Source organism: Strongylocentrotus purpuratus, unplaced genomic scaffold, assembly GCF_000002235.5.
Source record: "Strongylocentrotus purpuratus isolate Spur 01 unplaced genomic scaffold, Spur_5.0 spur5_scaffold_3, whole genome shotgun sequence".
Taxonomy (NCBI): domain Eukaryota; kingdom Metazoa; phylum Echinodermata; class Echinoidea; order Camarodonta; family Strongylocentrotidae; genus Strongylocentrotus; species Strongylocentrotus purpuratus.
Genome location: NW_022145609.1, coordinates 13,855,561 through 13,881,140, shown reverse-complemented (window position 1 = coordinate 13,881,140; position 25,580 = coordinate 13,855,561). Strand labels below are relative to the sequence as shown.

General features: G+C 37.8%; 1 protein-coding gene across 1 annotated transcript; it reads left to right on the top strand.

Moving 5' to 3' along the window:
- Positions 1-8,103: 8,103 nt before the first annotated feature.
- LOC115918982 lies at positions 8,104-17,417 on the top strand (the record flags this gene model as incomplete). Its single annotated transcript, XM_030996273.1, is given in 2 exon segments — positions 8,104-8,133; positions 13,084-17,417. A coding segment is annotated over 1 exon segment (2,103 nt). The 3' UTR covers positions 16,569-17,417.
- Positions 17,418-25,580: the final 8,163 nt, after the last annotated feature.

The following is a 25,580-nucleotide window of genomic DNA, read 5'->3' as shown; positions in this document are numbered from 1 at the left end:
GGAAATCAAATTCAAACGTGGTTTATTTCTAATTCTACAGCGGTGGATTACAAATAATGCTGAAATGACATCATTTCCGAGATTTTTCCGAGATTTTTAGTAAATTATACGTTTGTATGTGTTTGTTTCAAAAATGACAAATTCCTAAATTGCATCGCAGGCAAGAAATTTGATTCTTGAGATTCCTCCATGTCAGGGCCCGAGGTACGGTGGGATCGGGAGCCTCGAGCTCTCCCCCCCCCCCCCCCCCCCCACCCCACACTTTTTTTGAAAAAGTATATTAAAGAGAATTAAAATAGAATGAGAGCAAGAAAGGAAGAATAGTTAACTGTCACAGTGTAACAAATAATGAGGCATCAAAATATGCTCATCTGACCGTCATTAATGCCTAAACCCCTAAGCTTCCGGGGCTCTGCCCCCTCGATCCCACGGGCCCTACGGCGGGCCCTTAGATGCTCATCTGACGGTAATTTAATGCCTGAAACCCCTGATTTTGGGGGGCTCCTCCGCCCCTGACCCAACGCCAAATAGTTACCTGCCAGTGTCACGAAATAATAAGGTATACTAAAAAAAATATGCTCATATGACCTTAATTAAACGCCTAAAACCTCTATGCTTCCGGGGCCGGCTTTGCCGCCGCCCCAGACAAGGATAACAATCGAGACGGTACAGCGAATCGTCTTTTTCTCTCATAATCTTATGAACGTGAAGCTTCCGCGCTTTGCGCGGAAGTGGGGAACCTGACTTCAGACAAGGATTCAGAGGCGAGAACGGTAATACCAATCTTTTATGATTTAATAAAACGTAAAAGCTTCCGCGCTTCGCGCGGGATGGAGGGGAGGGGGGAACTTAATTCCGACGAGGATTATTTTCGAGAGCGGTACAAACGAATCGTCTTCTTTCTCTAATGATTTAATGAAAATTAAAAGCTTCCGCGCTTCGCGCGCAAGGGGGAACCTGAATTCAGACGTAGATTAAGAGTCGAGAACTGAACAGCAAATCATCGTTTTTCTCTCATAATCTTATGAAACTTTAAAGCTTCAGCGCTTCGCGCGGAGGGGGGGGGACCTGAATTCAGACGAAGGATTAAGAGTCGAGAACGGTACAACGAATCGCCTTCTTCTTTAATAGTTTAATGAAACGTCAAAGATTCCACGAATCGCGCAGGAGGGGGAGGGGTAAAATAAATTCAGACGAGGATTAAGAGTCGAGACTGTACAACGAATCGTCTTGTTTCTCTAATGATTTAATGAAACGTAAAAGCTTCCGCGCTTCGCGCGGGAGGGGGGAGAATCTAAATTCTTAAGAGTCGAGAACTGTTCAAGCTAATCGTCTTCTTCTTTCTCTCATAATCTTATGAAACTTAAAAGCTTCCGCGCTTCGCGCGAGAGGGGGGGGGACCTGAATTCGACGAGGATTAAGAGTCCGAGAACTGTACAGCGCGTGCTTCTTTCTCTAATGATTTAATGAAACGTAAAAGCTTCCCGCGCTTCGCGCGGAGGGGGGGGGGGGGAACTGAATTCAACGAGGATTAGATTCGATAACGGTACAATGAATCGCCTTCTTTCTTTTTATAGTTTAATGAAACGTAAAAAGCTTCCGCGCTTCGCGCGGAGGGGGGGGGGGAGGGAACTGAATTCAAACGAGGATTAAGATTCGATAACGGTACAATGAATCGCCTTCTTTCTTTTATAGTTTAATGAAACGTCAAAGCTTTCGCGCTTCGCGCAGGAGGGGAGGGAGGGGGAACTGAATCTAGACAAGGATTAAGAGTCGAGAACGGTACAACGAATCGTCTTCTTTCTCTAATGATTTAATGAATCGTAAAAGCTTCTACGCTTCGCGCGGAAGGAGTAAACTGTATTCAGACGAGGATTAAGAGTCGAAAACTGTACAACGAATCGTTTTGTTTCTCTCTATGATTTAATGAAACGTAAAAGCTTCCCGCGCTTCGCGCGAGAGGGGAAAAACTAAATTCAGACGAGATTATTTTCGAGAACTGTACAACGAATCGTTTTGTTTCTCTAATGATTTAATGAACGTAAAAGCTTCCGCGTTTCGCGGAGGGGGAGGGAGAAATTCGCCCCTCCCTGCACCGACCCCCCCCCCCCCCGCATCACGTCACTGTTTGTCACCATTACGTAACCAATATTTGGCTCGCATATTTCAAATTTGGGCCCCCCCCCCCCCTAAGAAATCCTGGATCCGCGCCTGGTACTAATACACTGAGTACAATGCTTCTAATGACCTTGTCACCTTGCCACCAATGGGAAATTGTGTTGTGCCTAAATTCACAATTTTATGATTTTCTTTCTCGGGTGTAATATCAAGAGCGCTAAATGAAAATAACAGGTCCCCATGCATGGTCAAACTATAGTTTAATGATTATCTCACATCCCGGCACCCCCCCCCCCCCCCCCCCACTCCGAGAACGGACGGACCACATGCGTGTTACCAAAATGTCCTTTTCGTAACAAAAAAAAAGGTCGACCCGTATTGACTTTACACACCGGACTTTTGCTGAAAGGGGGGGGGGGGGGGGTCGCTTGGAACACGCAGGCGCGGATCCACGGGCTCAATTCTCCGGCCGGCTATGGCAAGCCCTTTGTATAAAAACTAGATAAACTCTGTTTTTCTCAGATAAACTCTGTTTTTTCAGATAACTCAGTTTATCAACAGATAAACACAGTTTTCAGAAAACTCAGTTTATCAGTTGATAAACTCATTTATCAAGAAAAACTCAATGTATCAATGATAAACTCAGTTTATCAACAGATAAACAGAGTTTATCAGCTAAACTGAGTTTATCAGTTTGATAAACTCAGTTTATCAGAAAAACTCAGTTTATCAGTTGATAAACTGAGTTTATCATTGATAAACACAGTTTTTCTGATAAACTGAGTTTATCTAGTTTTTACACAATGGGCTTGCCATAGCCGGCGCCGGTAGAATTGGGCCCGTGGATCCGCGCCTGGGAACACGCATATGCGTACCCTAAATAACACTGAGTGGGGGGGGGGGGGGGCGGGTCTCACATTCTCTCGATTCTACAAACTGATCATCGAAACACTATTTGGTCCTCGGTGTGACCGTTATAGGTCTAGACCCAGAAAGGGACGGGATCCAGCCGGGGCAAGGGAGGAAGGGTGGGGCCGGGGAGGGGTGTATGTAGCTTTATTTTTGTATATCAACACCACCCCCCCCCCCCCCCTTGAGCAAAAATAATTAAATAACAGAACGAAAACATTTGTCAGGGTTTTCTAATTTGTTTTTGTACAGCCTCCGAACCCCCCCCCCCCCCCTGGATCCACCCCTGGACCCATAGCCGTCGCATGTATTCATGCCTGACCCTACCCTCCTCCCCCCCCCCCCCCCCCCAAAAAAAGCCATAACCGTTCATTCATATACTAGTCCTATACATGAATTCGGTGAATTAATGAACGTGTGTAATTCTACTGTATTCATGTTCGTGTTTGTACATTGACTGTATATTCAACAATGCTGTGTAATCGTCCATGACCTAGCATCGTTTTCAATTCATGAATGACCTGCATTCAATCAGCAGATGTATGAGATTTATAGTATTATTTCCAACGCTCCTTCTCTCCCCTTTCCTTTTCTTCTCTCCAAGTCACTCTTTTGTATTTTTATAGTTGAGGGCTGCTGGCACGTCAAGCTACTTTGCTTATTTCTGTAGCCCTCCTGCATCTAATGTATGTTAATTATGTATTCAATGTATTTGTTTAAATTCATATATTTTGTTTAATATCGTTTATTATCTGTATAAAATTATATGCACTTGAAATATTGTATCAAGCCATATTATATTCATGAAACTGTATGATGAAAAAAGAAAAATGATGCAGAAACCAATAAATCAAATCAAATCAAATCAAATCAAAACTTTCAACCAATAGTAAAATAGGCCCTAACCCCCCCCCCCCCCCCATCAAGAAAGTTAGATATTGAAGAAGATTGAAGAGCATAATTACGATCGAAGTCATTAAGGTCGAATCCAAGGAAAGTATAGGACACCCCCCCCCCCTCCCCTGACCCCAAGGATCCACCACATCGTCTGTTCCTATATGGATCGGTAGGAATCGGCCGCCCTCGATCCGCCCTCCTTTCGGCGTCCTAAACAAAGGGGGACGAGAGAGAGACGGAAGAATTAAGGGAAAAGAAGGAGAAAAGAAGGTAAAAGAAGAGATGAAAAGAAAATAAGAGAGGGAGAGAGGGAAATCATATCTTTTTTTTTTTTTAATATCGCTATATACATAAATCAATGTATGCGGATTGGAAGGGGGGCAAGTATAACCGTAGTTTAACTAGTGACTGGGTTACACTGTTGCAAAAAAAAAGTCCTTGAGAAAGTGTGTGCAAGTCGCTCAAGACAACGTTCTTAAAGGTTCTGCATAGCTAAAACTCGAGGGCGTACGTCTGCCCCGTTGCCCACACAGGGGCACTTAAGGCGGGCCGCCCCTAGACCATGCAGTAGATCTGAGATTATATTATACAAAAAAAAAAAGAAGAGTATGAATTTACAAATAGTACCCCAAAAAAGGAAAAAAAGAAAAAAAGTGAAAGGAGTAAATATTCTAAAAAAGAATGAAACGCCGATAATACCAAACAACGACAACACCAGGTTGGCAAGGACTCGCGCTTAATTACGCGCACACGTTGCTTCGGCCCTCTTTTTGAAAATTTGGACCCGCGGCGCTGCCTTGAAATATACCTGTACTTTATTATGTCCCACTGTGATTGATATTCGCCACTGAGTCTTATTCCAACCTTTAATATACAAGATAACAGATCAAAATTAAGTCAGCTCGAGCTGGATAACCTATTTTACTTTCTGTACACGGAAAAGTTAGACTGGCTATAGGTCATCACAGGACTAATGATATCAGATCCATGAAAAAATATACAGAAGAGTCTTTCAATCTTCAATCTTTCAATCTTCAACTATCTGTTGTTGTTGGTCACGAATAACTGACTGTACAGATGTAAATGAGGCATGGTCAATATTTCAACATGTTTTTATCTCAAATTTGAATATGATAGCGCCACTGAAACGGATAAGAAAAAACAAAGATCAGAAACTTGGGTGACTAAAGATATTCTTTCCCTAATTCAAGAGAGAAATATAGTATACAAAAAATGGAGGAAAAGAGCAAAAGATGAGAAGCTCTATAAAAGATACAGAGTATAAGAAATATGTCCAAAGAGAGGTGAAAAAAGCTAAACTCGATTACTTACAAAACAAGATAGAAGAAAAATAACAAGATTCGAAAAAACTTTGGCAGAATCTAAAAAGCTTAGGATTGAAAATAAGAAGCGAAAAGAACAAGAATCTGTCATTAAATTGATGGGGAATTATGTCATGATAAGATGGCCATCGCTGATGAATTCAATTCTCATTTCACAAATGTGGCTGCCAAATTAGTAGACAAACTCCCCCTTCCAAAGACTTTTTCAGCGCGACAATGATTGTATTCGTGACTTTTACGAAAGAAAAGGTGTACGTGAAAAACAGCTTCGAGTTATTACCAATCAGTGAACAATTTGTTTTCAAAGAGTTACGTAAGTTGAATGTATCAAAAAGTACTGGTTAGACTTGATTCCAGCTAATTTCTAAAAGATGGTGCGAAGGTTTTATTTAAGCCTCTAAGTTACTTAATGAACCTATCTATCTTGACGGTACTTTTCCAGAAGATATGAAATAGCAAAAGTGACTCCACTTTATAAAAGAAAGATAAAACTGATGTTAGCAACTATAGACCTATTAGTGTTTTAAGCGTAGCATCAAAGATTCTAGAAAAATCGGTCTGTGTTCAAATTGAAAGATACTTCAAAGAAAATGATATAATTTATGAATTTCAATCTGGTTTTCGACATGATTATTCGACTGAAACATGTCTAATTCATTTGCTGATTATTTGAGGAGAGAAACTTCCAAGGACGCTTGTTTGGTATGGTGCTCCTTGATCTGCAAAAAGCTTTGATACAGTTAATCATTGCGTCTTATTGAAGAAGTTACAACTAATGGGTTTTGATAAGGCAAGTTTTAGATTGGTTCAGATCCTACTTATCTAATCGGCACCAAGTAGTGGCCATTCATGATATTCGTTCCAAACTAATGCCTATAACATGCGGTGTTCCTCAGGGAAGTATTTTTAGGCCCAATTCTATTTTCAAGTTATATAAATGATATGTGTATTTGTATAAAAGACTTCAAAACTATTATTGTACGCAGATGACAGCGTACTACTCTATTCAAATCCTGATCCTAATATTGAGAAAAGCTCAGTGAACAGCTGTCTACGTGTGTCGATTGATGACTGATAATAAGCTTTCTTTACACTTGGGAAAAACAGAAAGCATTTTATTTTGTTCTAAAAGTAGTTCTAAAAAGTCATTGAATTCAAAGTGACACACAATAATCAAGCAATCAAAGAGAAAAGAGTCTGTGAAGTATTTAGGCATTGAGTGGCTAGCGCAATTTTCATTTTCATCTTTAGTAGAATCAGTGTGTAAAAAAGCAATTCTCGTCTGAATTTTTGTACAGATATCAAAGTTGTATGGATTTAAAAGCAAGACGTACACTCTGTTTTGCTCTTATTCAATGTTTATTTGACTATGCTAACCCTGCATGGTACAGTAACATAAACAAGTCAGATCAAAAGAAGTTGAAGATTATACAGAACAAATGGTGAGATTTATCAACTGTTCTGGTCCAGAACTCATGTTGGCTATAGCGAACTTTCTAAAGCTGGTTTTCTTGAAGTCGACCAAAGATCAAAACAACTCGCATTGCATCACGTGCATAAATATATCATACTAGGGCGAATCATTATATTCGATCCAACTTCGATCTTGTTACTGACGTACATGATTATAATACAAGAAATAGACGATTCAACTTTAACTTACCATAAAGAGTAGGTAGTATTGGAAATTCGTTTTATTACAATGCCATAAAACATTGGAATTCCCTTCCCAATGGTGTAAAAGAAATAGGAAACTATGATCATTTTAAGAGGAAATTAAAGGAATACCTAATACTTGACAGTCAGAGAAGAGAAGTGAATGACATGTTATATGATTGAAATTGTTATTCTTCTGTCGGTTCATACTTTTTCATGTTGTATATACTTATGTTTTCGTACGTTATAGAAATTTCTACAAATTCATCATTATTTTCCTCTTCTTCCTTCTCCTCTTTTTCTTCTTCTCCTTCTTCTTTTTCTTCTTGTACTTAATATCATTTCTATCATCATTTAATGTTGTTATATTATCTTAATAAGTAGTTCTTTTAATTTTCTTATCTGTCTGTAAATATTACTATTTTAATTTATTAATTGTATACATGTCTGTAAGGACCCCCTGGAAATAAGCTCTCGAGCTTTCGTGGGTTATCTGTTCAAGCTGACTTATTTTTGATCTGTTTATTATTGTATATTGTTGTATATTGGAAGCTTGTCGAATAAAATCAATCAATCAATCTATGAAAGCTCGAGAGCTTATTTTCAGTGGGGTCCCCTATAGACACAATTAGTTAAGAAAAGAAAAAGAAATACTTATTAAAGCTAATAATAAATGTTAACGCGGCCTTAATTACCAAGCTAATATAGTCAGTGTCGTAAAGTGAATAGATTCATGCAGAAATTTACCTATAAACAATGTGAACAATGTGAATGTATATACAAAAACCCCAAAGAAATTTAGAGAAATGTACGAAATGGAGAGAGTGTGTGGGATATAATGTGCAGAGATATCCGAGAGAGAGTGTAAAAGAGAGAGAGAGAGAAATGAGAAGCTGGTGAGATGCATGGAAGGTGAAGGTGACGTGACCTTCATGGTCTTTGTTTCGAGCCGGAACAAGCTTTCGATCGTAACGTACGCGCGCGCAAAATACGTGTTCAAAGGTCATTTGTATTCGGGTCATATGACGAATTCGTGACCTAACCCATGTCATATATGCCGAGCATTTTGTATACAGTGTAGCCACAGAAAAACTTCGCTGATTGCAAAAGGCCAGGGCCTTATCCGATCTTATTAAAAATCTACATTATGCTGCCGTCTGGATGATCACATGATGAATTAAACGTCTCAGGAATTGTTAAAAGTTTGAAGGTGAGGAAATTCGTGATTTATTCTTGTACAAAGCCAAGGCCAGCAAGAGCGAAGCCAGGCTAACCCACGTCCACTCCAGCTAAGCATATTACTGGAGTCAATGCTAATGCTATTGACCTCTAGCAGTGCACTACGTGTTAATAGGCAGCATTTAAATACATGAATAGTTAATACACTCACAACACGCAAATGCAAACAATTTTGCCGATGCGGCTGATCGGCAAGTTTGACAGTAGACTCACAATTTGAATTTTTAAATTATTCTTTCTAACATCGGACAGTTGGAAAATGGTATTTTATTGCTATTTAGGTGTCATTAATCGTCACTAAAGTACCTATTTTGAGTGAAATCAGTTGAGTTTTGTGCAGTGATGTCTGAAATGTTGAGAATCAATAGCACAGCTTTTAATACACGGCCAGGATAGTAATGCACCTATGTGTTTGCTAACCATTTAACTGTGATGTATTCTAAGTAAGTGTAGGCCTAGGCCTACTGTCGACTGACAGTGTAGGCCCTAGACCAAAATTTTCAGTCCCTCTAATCGTCGGTTGTTCCACTGAGACTACGTCTGGCTCCACTAGACCTCCGATTAATGTCAACAAATGTCTACTAAGACTACTGACACTTCAGTGCAGCTGCAGTACTAGCTTGCAGTGAGCTGAGCTACTCTACTCAGCGCTTATTTACGCCACAGCAGCCGTGCAGGCGCAGACACAATGCAGTGCTTACATTTTTATTTCAGACGAGTGTCTGATCAACTTTTTTCAATTTCCCCTTTTGGATTGTTTTTCATTATCATGGTTGGATAATTGAAATAATCAACGGCGCTAGTTCAGAAGTCTGTCCAAAATTTGACCCGTAACTCCGCGTGGAGATACCCTACTAAAACATACCCAAAATGAAGTTAATATTGTCCAAACAAAGGTCATGATTTAAAATTTGATATGTTTGATACCTGTTTTGTGTCAATTTTCTTATCTTACAATTACATGTACATACCGTCCTGACGGTAGGTGCGTGCGCGCGTGTGTTAGTTGGCGCCTGTAATCTTAGTTAACGGTCGCTAACTGAACAAACGGGCGCGCCCGCACCTACCGTCAGTATGGTATGCAATTGTATTGTGCTGCAGTTTGCTGTGAATCCCGTGAGAAAGTGCATATTATAAGTATTCGTTTTTAGGAAAATACTCCAAAAATATAAGAAAATTGACACGAAACAGGTAATGAACATATTGACTTTTAAATCATGAGTTCATGACCTTTATTTGGACATTTGATGAATATTTAGGCTACTTCATTTTGGGTATGTGTTAGTAGGGTATCTCCAGGCCGGAGTTACGGGTCAAATTTTGGATAGACTTCTGAACTAGCGCCAAATCAACCAAATCAACTAGCACCGATGTTTCAATCAAAAGATACAGCCCAGTCCCCCCCCCCCCCCCCCCCCCCAAAAAAAAAAAAATCTAGTCAATATTCATCTAGATCTAGGACACAGAGAATTTAAGCTTAGTTACATTTAGCGCATGCGCAGATTGCCTATCCGATCTCCGCCTTATTTTCATAAGTTGGCGCCTAGCCTAGCCGACATGGGCCCTTCAGATTGGCTATCGCTGTTCACTCAATGCTATAATATAAGATATTTGTGCGAGGAGCAAGCTTGCGATTTTCTGTTTTTTTCGATTAAAAATTATGATATTTCAGGCAAACCCTCTATTTTTTTTCACTATATTTCACTTAAGTATAATTTTCACTTAACTATTTTTTACGATTCTTATTTTCATCATATTTAAGGTACAAACTGGAAATTTATTCTGAGATGTTTGTTGATTTTTCTATCTTATGTGTTTGCAATGCCGTGTGTGCTTCAGTTATGTGTGAAGACGTGTCAAAATCTCTGTTGTGTGACGTTATATTACATACTGACTTTGCCATTTAACTTTAGTTGCGCTAAGTTGCGTTTAAGTAAAGTAGTTCCTCTCGCACTGAAATTCGAAGCCGCTCGAGCGGATCCGCCAATGAGAGCTTGTGAACTTGATGTACAGCGCATGGCCCTCGCGTACACAGATAACGCGTGGCGCGCGCCACGCGTTCCTTATGGGGCCCGACCTAGCGCCACGCGTTCTTTAAAAAAAAATTTAAAAAAAAAAAATCAAATTTTTTTTTTTTTTTTTTGAAAAATCAGAAAATTCCAGATTTTCTGGTCCTAGAAATCCCCCCAAAACAGAATATTCTGAATTATTCGTAAGGGTTGGCAGGTATGGTATTAAACATTCATCAAATTACTTGTAATACTTGTAAAAAATAAATTTAATTTAAATTTAAAAAAAAAAAAAATTTAAATCAAATTTTTTCTTTCTTTTTTTTTTTTGGGGGGGGTCAAATTTTCCCTCGGGTCTCGCCACGCGTTTTTAATTTCTTGGCGAGAGGCCTGGTACAGCGCTCAATGCGCAATGTTCTCCGTGAGGGAGGCCAATACCAAAATCTAACATTTTAATTACTCATTTCTCATCGTTAGAACTAGTTTTAAAGGAAAGTGACAAAAAAGTGGTACACGCCGAGTTATAAATTTTGCTCAAAAGCTGCACAGCACGATATATGCAAATCGTGGAGTAAGGGTATTTTCAAACTGTAACTGCTTGTGATCCCTTGGGACTAGAGAAAAAATAAGTGCATGGATCTGTTCCTTACAGCTGGCCCAACTTATCCCTCAGGGGGCTCGATCACTTCATGAAATTGGGAATCTCTGAGTTACCATGGAAACAATGTTTAAATCTCTGTTTTGATCAAGATATTCTTAGAATTTTTGGGTGAGCCCCTTTACGGAATATGGAGAAAAACCTACTCTTTTATATGACACCTCATTATTGAGTATCACCTTCAGGATCACGAGCAGTATTGGTTTGAATCTCATTTTGTTAATAAAATCAGTGACCAATTTTGCAATGCACATGGACTGCATAGGGATGTGTGCAATCTCTATGGGAAGAATTTTAGCACACAAAAAAACAAAAATAGTTTTGGACTTTCAGCTCATGCCAACCCCATTTCTTATCAATGGGCGAAAGTGCCCACAGGCTTTCTGATTTTCAACGTTTTGGTAACATTTCAAGAGGATTGGATTATGAAATTTAAAATTTGCATTGTGAAACCTAGTGTTAGAATAAGCAACTTTAAAAAAATTAGGCTCTAAAACACTAAGAATTTCGAGAAATTAAAATATCAAATTTATCAGTGCTCCTGTTAAATTTCAAATAGCGCCTACGGCTATACAATGGTAGTTGCGACCATGAAAATATTGAATATGCAGTTCTGATATACAATTTCCAATAGAAAATCGCCAATTTTAGTCAAGAAACATTGTCTTGAAGCTAAAGTAATCTCAATCAATCCATCAATCAATCTTTAGAGAGAGCTATTATACAATAAAGAGTCTATCATTCACAATTTCATCACTTTAGACCCAATTTCAATCCTGGGATCGCATATACTTCTAATATGTTCATTTGAACCAAATTCATGACCCCATACCAAAACTTTATATTACAATGTACCTTTAAGTTCCGAAAGGCAATTAATCTGAATAAAAATTTTAACAAGAATCAATTATCTAAATAACATTTGATCACAATCAAATACAATTTGTCATATTAAAATCCTAGCTATGAGCTGAAGTGCACTTTGAATTTGCTGAAGTATTTCTTGTTACCTGATTGTAAGCATTATATAAAAAAAAAGGAAGCAATTTTACAAGCAAAGTGCACATCTTAAAGGAATTTCTTGTACTCAAATTAATTACACCGAGGCTCAGAGTACGTCCCAGAAAAACGAAAACCCAAAAGCAAGCAGTTATTGTCAACAAACTATGAGCGGTATAAGTATCATATATTGCTTTTTCGTAAAATAACATGCCTTCAAATGATATAATGAATACATTAATCTATACATGCTTCACTGAGCAACATTATTTTGAAAATGGCATGTCAAAATCCTTTCATGCCAGATTTTTGGTAAACTGTGAAAACGTTCGCATCACACATGAACATGACTGAACACGACCTGAAGGAAAAACACTTTGAAATCCATTAAGAAGATTGTTTTCATATGCGTTTTTAAGAGGGAAAAATTAATGGTATCATATAATAAAGGATAATTGAGATATTGACGATTGTGAGGGTAAAAACTAAAAAGGGCATATTTTGTCATTCATTCTTATGAATAGTAATTTTGTATTTTCCAAAACTGCAGCTTTTTGAAAGTTCATACCTGATAGTTTGGTGTTATTTCCACAGGAATCAGAATATGGGGCAAATCATATTGTGGTAAAGTGGGGAAAGTATGGGCACGTACATGTAAGGCAGAAAACTAACCAAGAGAATATGACATTCTCCTCCCAGTATGGGCATCCTTTTCAATCACAAAATTGGCATTTTTCCATTGCTCAAGGGTATTTATTGTTTCTGGGAAAATATGAGGGTGAACTGCTGTACCGCCCCTCTCTCTTCTGTAATTTAAAATTCTGTATTCACCCCTGCTATTTATAACGAATATATAGTGGAAATCTTGCAAAATAATCTTTTAAAGCTTACATTTCCCTTAGGTCCCTTAGGTTCGAATGTGATACTATTAAACATTTTCACTGTTTTACCCAAATTTGGAACAAATAGATTTTGACATACCATTTTCAAATGTTGCTGGATGAAGTGTATGGATTAATTGCATCAAAGTATCACTTTAAAGTACATTACTTTTACTTCATGAAAAGCAAAGAATTATTTTCTTACAGTTCATATAGTTCACTCACAGTAGTCATTTGTTTTGAGGGTTTCGTTTTTGCTGGGATGCGCTGTAGAGTAAAAACAACTGCTATCCCTGATACATATTTACCAAGAAGTCATTGCATAGAATGGAATCTCTGAATTACAACCCCTATATTTTGTTTGTCTTTTGCAGGTACTGATAGATCAGAAGCCCAACAGCCATGGACAGTCAAAGGGGCCTCGATAAAGGGGAAGAGGTCAGAATGTCTCCCAAACTCTCCTCCAGAAGAAAGAGGAGTCGCCCTGTGAAGTTCAATCAAGATTATGTTATGACGGATGACCTGCCTCACATTTCTGCTTACCTTTCACCGGTCTCTGCTGAGAAGCAATCTTATGAAAGCTCAGACAGCTACATAGGCACAGAGCCAGCAGATTTCCTTCAAGATCTATCTCCATCTTCCTCAACAGGAAGAATCAAAAGACAGGTTACTTCCATTAGAGATGTCTCCCTTATGAAAGGGAGTGCTTCAAAGAGAACCAAGGTAGAGGACAGTAGTCCTCAAGATTCCATTAAGTTGGAAGATAGTCCGGATGGACAACAGACAACATTCTCCAGTCTTTTACATACATTTGCATCTCAGGTGAACAATAGGGTTGAAACTAATGAACATCAATCCCCTTACAATGAGTCTTCTCTTGTTTCTAAAAATATTTGGCCCGTTACAAGTTCCATCCCTTCCACACCTCGAAGCATACAACATAGAGTGCAGTCAGGCACTTCCATGCAGAGCCAACATACTTCAGACTCACCTGCTTGTAACACCAGACAAGATATGTCTTTCTCGGGAATGTTGCAAAACTTTGTTTCTTGTGTGAATGACTCTCCTACGAGCACAAAGGATACTTCAGCTCCACGTTCGTCTTTGAAATCCTTGTTGACTCCAAAACAACACCCTGTTGATCGAATAAGCTCAACCTGTAGCAGCCCCTTTACAGGGAGTACAGCCACGCCTGTAGGCACAGAACAACAGTCCTTTGCAGGTCTCCTACATAGCTTTGCATCTGTAGTGGACAGAGGAAACCAGGAGTCTCTTCAAGATAAAAGGCATCGGCTTGGAAGGGATCACAGATCAAGTCCATCAGGGCAAGACCACACACCGAAAGGTTCAAAGTCTCTCCTTGATGTCTTACATGATACGATATCAAGAAGAGTTCTAGAAACTGCATCTTCTCCCAAGCAAGATGAATCAAGCCCCAAGACGAAATTCTCACAGTCCTCTCACAATACCCAGTTAGATAAGGTCATGCAATTCAACATGGACATTCCAGCTCAAGCTAATGCACCACTAGGCCGAGCAGAAAGAAGGGGAGGCATGGAAGATTTTTCACCCTCAAGTCGTACCAAGCCAGAGCTGATAGATATGAAACTGAAGATGAACTGCATCCCAATAGCCACCAGTGGAGTCACATTAGAAATGTTCTACCTCCTCTTGATGATAATGAGGAGGAGACATACCTTGACAAAAGTCAACAAAATCAATCGGATGACACCATGCATCCTGTTCAAACATCAAGATGGAACCTCGAGATGAAGAACCCCGTGCAGAATCCAACTACAGTCAAGAAGCTCCTGAGCAGCAGAGTCAGTATTTACTTGGTGGTGCAGCAAGCCTTGATGAAGATGACGAACCAGAGAGTAGCTATCTTCAAGTAATGATCAAGCAAGAACCAGCCAATGGCCCTTTGGGTAGTAGTGAGTGGGAGAAGTCTGGTAAGGATGTGAATTCCACTTTAAGGGAAAGGCTTCTCATGAGAATCGGATCCCGACAGTCCCTCCATCAGTCTCAGTCTCAGTCACAGTCCAGTAGTTCTACACCGTCAACTCAGACACGACTCATTCATCAAGACAGTGAGGAGAGATCTTCAAGCCATCTACCAGGTGAATCATCTAGCAGTAGACAACCACTGTCAAACCAGGGAGGAATAGTTTCACATTTATTGAGTACAGAGAATTCTTCCAACTGGAGAAACAAAGGAGCTGCCTCCTTTGCTGATCTCCTGCACAACATCACATCTTCAATGCTGGAACAGGATGTGAAAGATGATAAGGAAGAGGCATCTCAGCATAATCAGAAATCAATAAAGCAAGAGCCAATAATGGGTGATGAAGAACCTCAACTAGGATCTGTCCAGGACTGTGAATCAGCCCAAGAGCATCTTGGCTCTATATCACTTACTTCTTTACTAAAAAAGGAACGAGCCAGCTCTTTGAAAGACCCTGGTGAGAATAAAAAGGTCCCACGTTGTATTGCTCGACTACATAGCGGCCCTTCGCAGTCTGCTGAATCCAGAGAACGGGAATTCTCAGATGGGAAAGGAACAAGAGCTCAGAAGAAGAAACCAGTATCATATGCCGAGGCCCCAAGTATGTCTTCATCGCCAAGTTTATCATCTGATGATGTAGACCAAACCAATATGCCAGATTTCCCCTCTCGCACTTCTAAACTTGTAAATTGTTTACCTACTCGAGCAAAGCATTCAAATTTAATGAAGCATAGGTGGAAGCGAGGCCAAAGATATGGCCTCAAAATCAAACAAGGATGGCCAAATAAGAGGAAAGATGATCTTCTTCAGAAGCGTAGTGAAATGAGAAATGTGCATGTCATTCGTAAGCCAAGTAGTTCAAGGCGAAGTGACTCCAGCAGTCACAGTATTACCTCGCCTGCCCAGAAGAGAAGTGCAGAGACTGATACAATGTCCTTCACGGATATCCTTCAGAAACTTGCTCAGAAATGCCAAGCTGGTGGTCAAGATCCTGCACTACAAGGATCATTTGAGCAACAGTCAAATGATACGTCTGTAGTCTACTCATCTCATAATCAGACAGATCCTACCATGCGTAACAGACAGCAGGTCAGCGAAAGAGAAAGGTCCCCTTCTTTCCACTCAGATGTGCTCCCCAACGTTCCTAGTTCTGCAAACCTAAAGAACCTTCTTCTACAACAAAGCTCTCTGACTCAGGTGCGTCCCAACGTCGGATCTCCCTCAAGAACTTCCTCTACTTCTGGGACATCGAGAGATGTTTCATTTTCAGACATCATGCAGAACATGGCTTCCACAGTTACAAAGAAGAGAGGAAGCTCTACTGTCACTGAAGATCTTACCTCCCTTGCTCCTCCTGCACCCTGGGTTAAGTCCATGTCAGGAAACTGGCTGCGTTTTATACTCATTGGCCAAGATGAAAACCCAACAATCAACATGTCTGTGTCCATTAACTTGTGGAACACCATCCATGAGGTTAAAATCCACTGCCATCATCTGGAAGTCCCCGCCAATCACTGGATATTCCGAAGGTTTGGCAAACGCATCCACACCAAAGCGGCCCTTCAGGGTGTCCTGCAGGCCATCTCCAATGGATGCTCTGTCTGCGAGGGAACAACGCGAGGTGATCTTGTCCATATGTACCGCAACAAGCTGGCCTCGACTTCCCGATGGCAGGCTGCTGCCTTACTGGAGGACAGCTTCGGAACAGCGACAATACGCTCCAGCCAGTGTGAGCTCCTTGTTTCTGGGTTGAGGCGCTCCCGGGAAAAGAGGTGCTCCAAATGCTCAAAGTTTGTTGATAGGAAGCTCAAGGCTGTTATGTATCATATGAAAAAGAAGCTTGGTTTAAGTTGATAAAATCCGCTTTGCCCTGCCTGTCTTGAAAGCAGGCTTTGTAAGATATATGCAGTAGTCAGGTCATTTAACATTTGATATCACTGGACTAACCAATAAAGGGAAGATTTATAAGATTACTAAATTGTATTTGTTGGAATATTTTATATGGGGCTCGTTGCTGGTAATCAAGATTTTGAGACTTCCAGTCTTGTTTGTGGTGCTTTGAGATTTTGGTAAATTATCACGAACAAACACTGATAAGAATTTTGTTTTTAATTATACCCCATTATTTATTCAGTTTTATGGAAAAGTATACCATTACCTTGAGAAAGATGTACAAATAAACCATTACAAAAGTTTGAACATTTAATGCCTTCAGGAAAATTTTATGCACCGGTAGCATAAATTTAAGGGTTGAGATCATAACTAATTGGTTCTGTCCTTCAGCTTGTTCTGATTAGGACAGGATTAACCCAAATCAAATATTCTTCTATTTGCATTCCCTCTGCACGGGATACAAGCCTACATTTTATGTTCAAATTTCTGGCTATATTTGCAACTATTGTTGTGTGATGTACAGTATTTGAAATCTTGAATGCAATGTTAATTGCTATGTTTGCTAATCGAGTTTGTGGGAACTTTATGGTAGTTTGGAATTTGATGGAGAATGCCATGTCATGTGTTTCCAGAGAGGCTACTGTGTGATCTTGTCACTGTAAAAGACTGGTCTCTTCAGTCACCCAGAGGAAGAAAAGGTGTCCTCTGTAGACAGATGGCCTTTCTAGACAGCTTGTAATACAAATATTTCCAACAGGAGGCGCGATAGCTCAGTTTAATAGTAGAGCAGTGGTCTTGTTATCCGGTGACCCTGGTTCGAAACCAAGTCGATGCGCTAGTGCCCTTTGATATTAGGCATTAATCCTCATTACCAGTCTCTCAGAGAGGACCTAAAGCCGTCGGTCCTCTGGTTGCTTACTAACAAGCATTTTTGCTTTCTTAGCAGTCAGGTAAAATAACCACCACTACACACTACAACTAGAGGAGAAACAATAGCTTGTCCAACAACTTTAGACAGGTCGCCATTGAGATACAAATGTAAATTTGACCAGAACTATTTGAACACATTTGAGATGACTCTGTTCCATTTCTTATGCCTTCACATTGGGGTTGAATCAGAAGAAATCTATGCCCTAGCTTTAATGGACTAGTATTTGTTTTTTGTTATTGTCACACATTTATCACTTTTGACATGTATCATCTGTTGCCACTAAGTTACATTTGACTAGTCTTCTTTAAACATATGGCTCAGTTCTTTTTCTCAAGCATTTCCATTGGATTTAATCAAAATTCTTGTCTGACTTGTCTTTCAAGGGTAAAATATGTAAAAAAAAAAATGCTCTTGAATCTCATTTCCTACTACACAACATGGAAAACATCTCAGTGATGCCTAGTTTAAGTGTAGGAATTGCAGAGTTTGTTTTAAAGCAATTTGTTAATATGCGTACCTATATGCAAAGGAACATTTGTACTGCAACAAGGTCTAGAAACTTTGTTGCAGTTACAAGTCTTTATTTTAGATTAATTTTCGTGGGTGATAGATATACAATGCTGTGCAAGTATAAGTTAAAATTTCAATTTGAGTTTTGAATTTAATTTTTAATTTTGTGCAATCAAATAGTTATGTTTTGTTTTTTTTTGAAAATCTTTTAATTTTTCAAATGTGTTTGATAGATGTGGAGTTGTTAAAATTGTATATGATGTATTATTTATATTTTATTTGGTATCACTGTTAAAGTCTATTTTGATTCATTTATTTATTAGATCTTTGTATATTTGGATTTGGGGTGTTTTGTATCATCCTTTGGTAAAGTGGTTAGGTAAACATGTACATTTACAATTAACTTTGCATAACTCATATTTTGTATTGAAATGGGCAACTTACATGTGTATGGGCAAGGGTAATATGCTTCCATTAGCAATACTAAAGTGTAAATACGAACACACAAAGGTCTGAACAACATCACAAGCACTAATATTCTTTTGAAATATGTCCCTAGCCATACAGTACATGTACCTTTGTTGTTTTTTTTTTCAAGAATATTAGTGATGGTTTGCAATTTTTTTTTTCCTTTGGGGGGGGGGGGGGGGGGGGGGGGGTTACAATCAGACATACTACCGTAGTACTTTTTAGCATTTAATTACAGCAGGCTTTAAAACAGCTAGAATTATTAAAATCAATGAAAACCTGCACTTGGTTGCCATATTGCCACATGCTATGTATTCTTTTCATGTAAAGTGTACAGAGTGCACTGTAATTTTATAGTGACCTGACATGTATGGGGTCAACAGAGGTCAGCAGATGGAAAACGAATACCACATTGTACCATTCGTTAACAAGTGGCATACACAGATGGTTTGATCAAGCCGTTGAGTTACAGGTTGGCTTGTATTCTGGTAGTGGAAACTGCATTTCAAGAGGAACCTGAAAAGGTCATTCTTTATTTGTTATCATGTACAGATAGTCATGTTGTTTTTGGACCAGAAAACTTACTAAAACTCAAATACCCTGTAAAAAAAAAAGATGAAGAGGTTTACACTAATGGTGCTCCATGTTTAATATTATAAATCAATTAACTAACTCTACAACTTAGTCAAGGTTGAAACCTGGAATGAAGTTAGTCAGCTTTAATGAATACCGACCTAGGGCATTGTAGGTATAATGTACATAATGTAAACTACAGGATTCATGACTTCTACCTGTACAACTCAACGGAAAGGTGTTTTTAAAGTATTGGGAAATATTGCAACTGCATTTATGCAATTATATTTTGGATTTTCCTTGACATAGCTGATCATGTTTAATGCATTTTCCACCTGTATGCATCCTTGATAACATTAATACCATGTTTGAAATTACAGTAGCGGTAGCTTTTACACATTAACAGGTATAATGCTTTATCTGAAATATAGACTCATTTTCAAGATAGGAGTGAAAAGTATGTGCATGTTGATTGTATCCATACTACTCACTTTGAGTGTAATTTATTTGATTGTGCCACACATGCTCCTGCAACAATAGACCGGTTTACTGACATATTCAAATTCTTTCCTGGGGACCTAGTGTGACGAGGTATTCCATGAACCCTGTTATCACTATGAACATAACAGACAAAGAAAGCGGACAAAATATACAGTTCCTCAGGTAGACAAAGGAACATCCCTTCACTGCTATTATGTAAAAATGTGTAGAACAGGTGAATATGCATGTGACACCTGTTCTACACATTTTTACACAATACCAGTGAAGGGATGTTCCTTTGTCTACCTGAGGAACTGTATATTTTGTCCGCTTTCTTTGTTGGTCATATTCATATAGTATTAATGACAGAAATACAATACTTGGAATCCAGTCTGCATACATAACTTGTTGCTATGTTGGGCAAGCCTCAGGAAAAAAATTGGGTTGTCAAGATTCATGAACAGCCTTGGATTCAAACAGTATGCCTACAATTTGAATGTGTTAGTAAACTGATCTATTGCGTGTGAACACATCTTATAATTTTTTTCAGTTTTGAAATGATTTGTCAACTAGGGGTACGTTGTTTTTAAAGGTATAATTATTTAATTGATTTACATTTATGATAAGATATATTTTTTTTTTTTATATAATTCATATGTACCTAGTTTGTATATTACTTTCTATTATGTTGAAAAATAAAGAAATAAATCTAACAAACAAACTGAATCAAATCTAGCTTCAACCTTAAAGCCAATTTAACCCCCTAGACCCATGAGCCAGAAGCAGTTGTTGCTGGAGCAAATTGAATTTGTATACTCTACCTAGTTCATTAAAATAGTTCATAGGGTATAATCATATTTTGGGGGTTTATACTACTGACTACCTTGTACATGCTCCATGCAATCTGTGAATGCTTGTATTTTACATCAGTATCTGTCTTGTTTGTTTAACCTCATTGGAAAACAATGGTTGAAACAGGAAATGCTTATTCAGCTAGTATGTGTATAATATTGGATCTATCTGTTTATGTAGTGGTGGTAGAAATATCTGTGTTTTTTTAATGCTGTAACTTGCATTTTCAACCTGTATGCATGCATTGTATATATGGAAAATATGAAATCATGTTGAGTGTTGTGTATATAAGTTCATGCATAATTATTTAAGTGAAACGTGAGGTTTAATTCCAGTATTCAGAAGTGCAAATAACCGAGATGATTTACTCTACATGTCTGATCATAGTTAGCTGCTATATAGGAGCTCTTCCCTTTTCTTTCTTTTCTTCTGATGGCTCGTTCATATTTTACACGGAATTCTGCCGCAATTTTTTTAAATTTTTCGGTTGATAATGATGTAAACATGATAAGCTTTGAATTTCTATGTCATATATTTAACACAAAGATGGTGTGTACAAGTTGGACCTTTGTTGTGCACAGATACTTTTCTGTAATCCCAACTTGCTACCGGTATTCATTTACCGGTTTAAACAAAAAATAGAATGAAAATAATATGTAAAAACATGCTCCTGGTTTCCAATGTTATACATGAACAAGCCATTATTCTTCGACAACTTCCTTGAATTCTAGTCTATTTTATCTACATCTTATTTTTTGTATTGAGTTAGCTGCAATCTTGTAAATACAAACTCTTTTGACTTGGTATATATTTTACTAACAAAGTACATGTTTTTAAAGTTAATTTGTTACATTCATTGTTGTTTGAAAATATTTCTGTTTATGTTATGTTCTTATAATGTACATGATTCATACTATAAGGCTTCATAGCAAGATGTACCTATAATCTCAATTAACATGTGCAATGTGTTTCAGATTATATTTTGATCAATGAATGATCATTTTGGGATGTGTAGAAATATTGGTAATAATGTTGGTTGTCATGCAAAGAATTATAATAGCTTTGTATATCTTACATTTATTCAAATCATAGTTAGGGTTGTTGCATATAGGACCAATACAAATTCACCAAGGTCCTTTGAAATAAAAGTCATATTTGTTGTTGATAATAATACATCCAAATATTATAAATGATTTTACTCCAATAATAATCAAAGAAATGCTTTTTAAAAAGAAACGACCCCTCCACCCTACCAGTTACATTTCTACACTATGTGTGGCTGGGCAACTTTCCTAATACTATACACTGTATCTTACAGTCAGCTTTATTGGATAGTGATTCTGTGATAATTTATTCCATCATTGTCAACTCCAATTACCCTCATTTTGCAAAGTTAAACTGACTGAAATTTGTTAACATCAGGCTGTTCTAAAATAGCAAGGTTAATTTACATCTATGTTTGAAGCAAGTGTGTTTTATAAGTTTTATTCAGTTTTCGTACAGTATTTGGAAGATTTAATTTTCTCATAATGTGTTTTTGTTTTCAATGCTGCAGATAGATTTTGTTTACCGGTATATACTTTACAGCCTTCTTTGTCAGGAAGAACTAAAAAATTGAAGAAAAAAATAACTGTTTTTAGATGATGTGAAAAATGATGATTGATTCTACTTAATTCAAAACAAATGTTACCAGTTTTCCATTTACTAAACCTCCAAGCTTGTTTCTATTTAAAAAAAACTTAGTCTTTTAATTATGATAAGGTCTCTGTAGTTTAAATTAAGGTAGCTTAAAAATGATTAGGTACAGAGGTGTACATGATGTTTGTGTATCAGTTCTCTCGTCATTACCAATTCAAAGCAGACTTGTGCTCAAAAGCATGCCTTATTTAGAACCGGTTCCCTAATCTTAATCTGACCCCTTGATTATCAGTTAAGAAGTCATGCCAAGGGTCATGTACATTGATCCGAATCAAGAAGACAATAGGCTCACTGCAGCGCCTGCTAGGCAACGATGAAGTGTACAATGGTAGAAGGGGACGAACTTTGCCCCCCATTCAAAATGTAGGGTTAGTGCATGCCGCTACATTAGGTTGTGTACATGAAAGAAGAAAGAGAAAAGTTTACTCAGTAAAACCGAAGACTGGTGATCCTACCTGTATACACTATGAATATGACTGACAAAGAAAGCGGACAAAATATACAGTTCCTCAGGTAGACAAAGGAACATCCCTTCACTGCTATTATGTAAAAATGTGTAGAACAGATGTCACATGCATATTCACCTTTATACATAATAGCAGTGAAGGGATGTTCCTTTGTCTACCAGAGGAACTGTATATTTTGTCCGCTTTCTTTGTCTGTCATGTTCATAGGGATATACACCATTGCCCACAAAGTTGAAATTATTTGTCTTAACTCTTTTTCATGAAATGATTGCAGCAATATTGTTTATTTTTGATGCAGTTTGTATCTCGCCAGAGATTTACTGATCAATCTGTATGACTCTATAGATCGATCAATAAAGTTCTGAGATATGAACTATATCTGTCAAGAATATATCATATTGTTGCAATCATTTCATGAAAAGAGGTAAAGAAAAATTATTCAAACTTAACTGGTAACAGTGTATGTATTTCCATCAATTATGTTTAAAGATTAAGAAGGACAATTTTAAGCACGGTCTTGATGCAGTATGTAGACCTTTGATTGGTTCAACCATTGATCAATCCATGAATTGATAGTGATTTGATACCACTAATTATTGTATAATCTATGAGGAGTAAAGCTAACAATTTTCCACTGTTTAATTTATAAGAATTCGATCTATATGAAGTTATACAAAATTATTATAATGAGCATGCATTTTATGACAGCTATGGCAGATCTACTTAAATCACCCCCAAAAAAGTGATTAAATATTGTGAATTTTACATTTTATATAAGGAAAATTAGAAATGCTTATCCAGGAGTGTAAAACTATTATGTTTGCTTATTTTGTATGTGATAGCTATAACCATGTTACCTCTATGATCTTGACAATGCAATTTAACTTTCTATTTTACTATGTTAACTTAACCCAGGGAACTGTCCCCCCCCCCCCCCCCTTCTTAGAATTAAATGTTAAGAGGTGGACAATTGGGCATACAGTTGTTGTTTTGATCTATTTCTTTGATATCTTGTGCATGGAAAGCAAGGAATTGTACTGGTTAAAAAGAATATTAAACAAAATTTTAAAAAGTAACATGGCGTGTAGTTTTCCCATTCACTGTTCAAATTTGTCACATGTAACATTTGGGAGAAGATATTATGGATTTCACAGCTCACATACCAATTCAACATATTGTATTCCTAACAAGTCATTCAGCAGTTTATTTTAGATGTCAGTGTTAATAACTTGATCTGGATTTTAGTGTTTTTTTTACCTATTACATGTACATTTACAGAGGGTGCATCATGGAATTAATCAATGTAGAACCAAAGGATACATTTGACATACATTTGAAAAGATGATATGACTTAAAAGTAACTAACGGTATATTGATAATGTCAGTTAATTGTATGGGTTACCTACCGGTATTGTGAGATATCATATCTGCTAAATATGATATCACCTCCTGTCATAAAACTATGCTAACTGAAGGCAAAGTTGACTTTGTAAATAAATAGTATGTAGCTTATCCAAGTAGGCTTACAGTTGGACCATGTGTGAGAGAGAGATGGGGGGGATTGGGGATGTAGCTAATGACACCCATAACTCTCATGGCTTTTAGGCAACTCGTGTATTTCATCAATGACATTTCTTTGTTCTGTTAATTAAGATACTTCCCATAAGTCTAATATTCAATTTATCAGACTTCCTGGTAGTCTGGTCTTGCAAAAGGCCCTGAGTTTATATATAAGCATACACTAGGGATAGAGTTACACAACACTGCCAAGGTTCAAGTCATTTTTCTCTGTCCTGATTTTAAAATGTTTAGAGTTTTTTTACCCTCGGAACCTTGAAATGTTCTTTTTTGTAATTCATTTTGAGGCAGTTGTTGTGTGGATTCTTGTACCTCTGCCCACCAAAGGTGGTACCAGAAAAAATATGTTTCCGGGTTGTCCGTCCGTCCGTTTGTCCGTCTGTCCCGCTTTCTTGATATTGTGATATCTCAAGAATCACTTGAGATATGAACTTCAAACTTGATGATAGTATGTATCACCAAGGATGGTATCACCATAGGAAGACAATCTGATTAGACTTTGGAGTACCGGTAACTAGGTCTGGGGTCACAGAGGTCAACTAATGAAGTTCCAGATATTGGCCTCGTCATCATAATATCTCAAGAACCACTAGAGATACGAGGCTCAAACTCTTTATTGAAAATATGTATCACCCATGAAGACGATCTGATTACTGGTAGATTTTGGGTTAATAGGTCAAAGGTCACAGAGGTCAATTTCTGAAATTCTAGATACTGTATGAGCCTTATCGTGACATCTCAAGAACCACTAGAGACACGAGGCTCAAATCTGGTGATAGTACCATCACCATAGGAAGATGATCTGATCAGATTTTGGGTAAATAGTTGCAAGGTCACAGAGATCAATGTCTGAAATATTTGCTTTAAACATGGCGACAGTAGTTATAGGAAGATGGGGCTAGTAGGTCAAGATCATTTATGTTGTCAGTTGACATTTGATTATAGGCTTTTTGTTTTCTTACATCACAAATAATTCCATCCATTCCCTATACTGAATTTAGGGGGAGGCATATAGGAGACGCAGTTGCATTGGTCATTAGTTTCTGAAATAATGTTGTATTCTTAGGTTTGCAAAGTACATTTATATTAAAGTGGGTCAATATGTGGCTCATTAACAAACATTATATAGATAATTTAATGCAGTATGGGCATCCAGTTGGGATGACTTTATGAATCTTTAACAGGTTTTGTACTATGGTTTGAGCTAGCAAAATTGCAACAAATTTTATCATGAAACAAGAAGTTTAGTTGTGATACTTTTGTGATGTTATATGCAAATAAATTGCAAGTTAAAATGTCAAGCACTTGCATCTCTGTCACATTATTTACCATTTATATGTAGGGTTTCATCTGAATCCTGCCTTGTGCCTACCTCCTCTTTACTCCTTTCAGCTCTCTCTCTCTCTCTCTCTCCCC